Raw genomic sequence first — 6000 nt, 5'->3', positions numbered from 1 at the left:
TTACTCCTCCTTTCTCCCAAATTGGGACCCAAGGCGGCTCTTCAACTGATGGCTTCAGCTGGGTGGATCCTAACTGCAGCACTAGCCCCATAGGACTATATGGCAAAACGTTAAGAAATGCAGGTTGGGCAGATAATGGCTGTGAGGTCTGACAAGATGAAGACTTACTGCTGTAACATGTTAACATGGAGTACTTACTTCCCCTTTAGCAAACTAAATATCAGTAAGTGAGAAGTTTGTACAGTATCTGACACTTCTAAATCTGCTAGCTTATGTCTTATCTTTTTTGTTCACATAGTAAGTGACACTGAAAAATTGCAGTAAAAGGTTTTAGTGTATTCCCAGCTCCCATCTTGGGCTTTGGCCAGGTGGTGGTATTGTTCCCAGTTAACAGAGGGTGAGAAGGCTGAACAGGTTTCATGATGGGGAAAAGAAAAATATTCTTAAATTTATTGCCTTAATGTTTTTCCATTAATGCTAAAGTTTCTGGGTTCAGGGTTGACTAGCTAGCATGCATAATATATAAGTATATTTAATATTTCCTCAGGATAGTTGAAGTTTTAAGTGGCTCTGTCTTCACACAATTTTCCTTGAACTTTGTGCATTTGTCAGGCTATGAGGCCATGTTCTAGAAAAGTTTTCCTGACATTTCACCAGTCTCCTAAAACAGATTTAAACAGTGGCCTGTTACAGACTGCCAAAATAAAGCTGCTTTGGGTCTCTTTGGAGGTATGCTGTTTAAATGATGCATGCATCCTAAGAATCTGGAAGCTGCACCAAAGCTGCCCTCCAGTGCTTAGGAATGGAGTGTGGCTTTGGCGCAACCTCCGGACTCTTAGGACCCATGCATCATTTAAATAGCACACCTCCAAAGAGACCCGAAGCAGCTTTATTTTGGCAGTCTGTAACAGGCCAATGTCTCACATGAGGACTCTGAAATTGAAAAATCTATAGTATATGTGATGCATGCAATCTTTAATAGTTCCCCCTATAATTCCTTGAAAATTTAAACCCAAGGAGCTAAACGGCTGTTAATTAATCGGTTTGTGCAACATCAGCACATAATAAGTCACTTTTCTCACAATGGAAGCACATGGCAGTTGTAGTTCTGCAAGTGCAATACATCTTCTGTGGAAATTACAGCAGTCCCGCCCACTGAATAGATCAAAAAGCATGCTCTTTCCTACACTGGAGTATGCTTGCAGCATAGGAAACTGCTAACCACATTTATCCTCTGAACTCAAGGAGATGAACAAAACAACCAGGGCTAGGATGAAAGAGGCCACCCAGTCTCTTCAGTGGCATTTAAAAATATTTGATAATGTCCAGTTTAATAGGCACCTTTGAAAAACAGCTTGGAAACATGGTTAGTTTTCTTCCTCCAAAAGTGTCAAGTCTGTTTGGCTGGAATAGCAAGGCCAGCAGTAGGAGTGATGAAGCACCTCAGTGGCAAACCTAAGAATGTGAGGCATTAAGAACAAGAGAGAGCATTCCCTACCAGATACAGCACGGAAGGGCTTGATTTCAAATTCCTATTTGAAATGCTGAATTGATCTCTGAACCACCATCTCAACAATGATCAGTTTTGAATTTTCTTATATATGAAAATGAATCATTAAGCAACATCTCCATTATGGAGATGGAGCTATTCTCCATTATTTGCCTTTGTTAATTTTTTGTGTTATATCCTCACATATCTTATACCACAGATGAAACCCAGTCACAACCATTTCCCCTACAACCACACTGAGGTTAAAAATGTCTGGGTTGAAAGAGTGAATGGTATCAAGGCACAAGAAAAAAAATTGTTTGAAACACTGAATTTTAAACTATTCTGCTTTTGGTTTCTCCGTTCTCCAGAGTAGAAGACAAGTTGAGTTCTTGTTCTTTGCTTGATTTTCTCTTGTCCTCAAAATGGTCCAGTTCACGAATTTCTAATGGCACTTTCTTCTTGGCAAATGCCTGGTTGATTTCAGCAAGAGTCTTGTTTTTTGTTTCAGGCAGGACAAAATAAAGGTAAATGGCCCCAGCGAGACAGACAGCAGCAAAGACGAGGAAACAGTAGGTCTGCAAACCTTCCTGAAAACATAAAGTAAAAATATAATAAGCAACATTATCAATCATATAAAGGCAACAAACAGATCTCAATTTGAGATATGAACAACATGTAATGCTGGGGCATAGGACATGCATCCCTCCAGATCAGTGGTTCCCAACCTTCCTAATGCCGCGACCCTTTAATATACTTCCTCATGTTGTGATGACCCAAACCCATGAAATTATTTGCATTGCTACTTCATAACAGTAATTAAATAGGTGTTTTCCAGTGGTCCTAGGCGACCCCCATGAAAGGGTCATTCGACCCCCAAAAGGGTCTCGACCCACAGGTTGGGAACCACTGCTCCAGATGCTTCTGAATAGCAACTTCCATCAGACCAACTGGCATAGCCAATAGTAGTATTAGCTGGAGAGCCAACATACTTCCCTTGATTGATGGAAAAATGCCTTTAACTATACCCAGAGAGCTTCTGTTTTGTCAATGAAGAACCACAGTTAAGAGATTAGGGCTTTGGATGCAGAAGATATGTAAATTAAATTAAATTAAATTTCAGTCTCAGTACACACTCCTTCAACTATATTATAGGTTATATTATAGGTTAAGCACTGGCAAAACTATTTCTGAAACATTGTCCTGCCTGTTTGTGTTAGAACAAAGCCTAGAAGAAACCATCCCAAAATGAACTTTATGAACTTACAAAAAAATGCAGAAACTGATTAGTCTTAAGTGCCATTTGGTACATTGTGCCAAGGTAAGTCAAGGCTCACTTGCTACTGAGTGTTTAGAATCATAGAGGCCTCTGCTCAATGCAGTCTTTTGCAATGCTGGATATAAGTAGAACAGGACTGGGTGAAGTGTGGTCTGTGGTGATTTGGCAAAACTCCCCAGCTTTTTGTTTGAGAATGCCCCCAAATGCATACTACAAGTGTATGGATGGCATTTCTATCACATTTTGAAGCCCTCTCCCCACCACAGGATTACAGTGTTTGTAACAATTTTCACAAATATTTTTTGTTCTGAAATGTTTTTAAATGTCTACTGAGGGTGTGAGGTGCATTTCCACCATATTTTGTGCCTCCCTTGGGTGTAAACCCAAAACATAGTGAAAATGCCCCTATGCACCCCAGAAGCGTTTCAAGGCAAAATATTTGGGGGGGGGGGTGTTAGGGAGCAGGTGTGGCACTCCAAGGTCTCCTAGAGGTAATGCTGCCTTCAGCAGTTGCCAACCCCTGAATGACAGTATCCTTGATGGTGTGCCAACTTCTGCTTACCTACTTCAAGCAAAGCAGAACACATTACCACCTGAGGTCATTTCTTCCACTGACATTCTGTTCTTACTGTTAGGGAAATTTCTGATTCCTATTAACTGATTAGTGCTTTTCTTTCAAAACTCTCTCTCTCTCTCTCTCTCTCTCTCTGTGTATCTTGCTTACAGAACATGATAAACAATTATAAACAGCCTAATTGCTACAGTAACCACTACATTCACCAGGTTATAGAATAGAGGCTCGTACTGCATTCTTGCTCTAATAGGGATTCAACCCATTTTACAGTTTGTTGAGAAAGCATAACATTTTCCAAAGTTCACTTCATGATAACAGTTTCATGTCAGGTGAGTAAGGATGTCAACTACTGATTTACTTATCTGATTCTTGAAAGTGTGTAATCATGGTGTCTCAAGTCTACTTTTTTTTTACAGATTTTCAAAGACTTAATATATTAATGAACATCTCTTAGATCCTTAGCTTCTTATTCAGCTAGTCTCTTTGCTACCCACAATATCAAGGTCAAAGTAGTCTTTCCCCTAAGAACAATGCTACAGTTCTCAAAAGGGTAACATGTTTTTCTGCCCTGGGCATATATACCTTTAAGGATACTAAGGAAATGTAAACATTCACCAGTTCATGAGACCTGAGACACCCTGGAATGTACTATCAGGATGCATTACATCAGTTCTTTTCTCTTCACAGACTGAAGATTACACATTTATCGTTTTCAAGAAGGAGCATGTTAGTGGAAATAAGGATATGGAAAAAGTGCCTTATTATATTTCTCCTTCTATTTTGAATACATGTTGAATAAAAGTTGGGATAATATGTCAAAGTGAATTATAGCAGTATGTTGCTATAGAAATTTTAAATGAGTTCCTTTTGAAATAGGGAAGTGGCCTTTTCCTGCTTTGTCTGAAAATCTTACTTGTTTTAATTTAAGGAAATATCAGAGCATGTACGCCCTCCCTATCTGCTAGGGAAAACAATGCATAGATGATGGGAGAGTAAATATTTGGGCTACTACTGTAATTTCTCAGGGATGCTAAGGCCTGTTACAGACTGCCAAAATAAAGCTGCTTCGGGTCTCTTTGGAGGTATGCTGTTTAAATGATGCATGCATCCTAAGAATACGGAAGCTGCACCAAAGCTGCCCTCCAGTGCTTAGGAATGGAGTGTGGCTTTGGCGCGACCTCCGGACTCTGCATCATTTAAATAGCATACCTCCAAAGAGACCCGAAGCAGCTTTATTTTGGCAGTCTGTAACAGGCCTAAATGTCAGCCCTCTCTCCTCAGCCCTTCCTCCCGCAAAGCCGCTATGAGGAGATAAGTTTGGAAAACAAGTCTTTATTGGTTCCCTAGTCACTGGTGACTAATGAAAAGAAAGGGAAAAACAGGGTGACTTTAATAGTAAAGAGCGATGTAGCAAGAGCAGTCAATGGATACAATGCAAAGTCTGGCCGAATCATGTTGATAAGGTTTTAGGGAAAGCCCATAAATATTACTATTATCCAAGTATATTTATCAACCATAGAGGCAGAGTAAGAAGATATTGAGAGATTGTATAATAGGGTTCAGAAAGTAACTGACAACGCACCAAAACAGGACTACTTGGTAATGATGGGAGGTTGGAGTGCTAAAGTAGGAAGCAAAAAAGAAAAAAAACTGTAGGAAGATTTGGACTCGGCACAAGAAATGAGGCAGGAAAGTGACAAATAGAATTATGTGAGTCTAATGATCTATTCATCACAAATACCTTCTTCATACAACCAGAGAGGGGACTATATAAATGAACATCACCACTTGCTCAATAAAAAAATCAGACATTCTAAATAATTGGAAGCAGAAGATGGAGAAGTTCTATTCTTCTAGACCAGGTGCTGACTGTATAAAAAACTTACTGTAAAGTTGAAGAAGAAAACAAAACCAGTTATCATCCCAAAATGTGATCTGAACAATGTCTCAACATAATTTAAAGAAAATAAATGTGTTAAATTAAGAGAAAACTATTATAAGTTATTTTTTAGGTGGTACTTGACCCCAATTAAGATTGCTAGATTGGCTAAACACGGCGTTTCTTACTGTTGGAAATGTAATCAAAAAGGAGGCACCTTATATCACCTTTGGTGGCAGTGCAAATCGGCTAAAAAAATTTGGATAATGATACACAGATCTATAACAAATGCAATGGGGAAAAATATTCCATTTACCCCTGAGTTATTTTTGTTAAATATTACTGATGGGATTTGGGACAATCTAGTTCAGGGTGAGTTGAGTGTTTTACTATATGCAATAACTGCTGCTCGAATGTTATTTGCCAAATACTGGAAAGCCAACTCTATCCCATCCTTAGAAGAATGGATTTTGAAATTGAATGAGTTAGCAATCTTGGACATGATCTCAATGTCCAAAAATGATAGAACGGTTCAGTAATATAAAGCAAAATGGAAAGAGGTTGCAAAACTATGGGAAAATAAGCTTTCTGTATAAATATTGGGGTGTGAGATCATTTGGAATAAGAGATAGCTTATGTTAAATATTACATATGTATTTGTATTATTTCAATAATAAATAAAAACATTATACACACACACACACACACACACACACATAAATAGATTTGAGTTATTAAGTATAATTTACCAGGACCCAGAAGAACTATGGACAGAAGCC

The 6000-nt window shown here is 38.7% G+C and overlaps 1 protein-coding gene across 1 annotated transcript in view; it reads right to left on the bottom strand.

The window, feature by feature from the left end:
• Positions 1–919: 919 nt before the first annotated feature.
• Positions 920–6000, bottom strand: part of LOC149312522 (solute carrier family 2, facilitated glucose transporter member 9-like) — a 51936-nt gene continuing 46855 nt past the window's right edge. The window contains exon 12 of the mRNA XM_089524791.1: positions 920–2079. Coding sequence (XP_089380917.1) covers positions 1825–2079 — 255 coding nt within the window. The 3' untranslated portion in view covers positions 920–1824. The remainder of the gene's footprint in view (positions 2080–6000) is intronic.

The sequence above is a fragment of the Sceloporus occidentalis genome, unplaced genomic scaffold (assembly GCF_023333645.1).
Source record: "Sceloporus occidentalis isolate IW3139 unplaced genomic scaffold, rSceOcc1.0.p SCAF_5, whole genome shotgun sequence".
Classification (NCBI taxonomy): domain Eukaryota; kingdom Metazoa; phylum Chordata; class Lepidosauria; order Squamata; family Phrynosomatidae; genus Sceloporus; species Sceloporus occidentalis.
The sequence above is the reverse complement of the archived record's forward strand: the minus strand, read 5'-3'. Positions and strand labels throughout refer to the sequence as shown.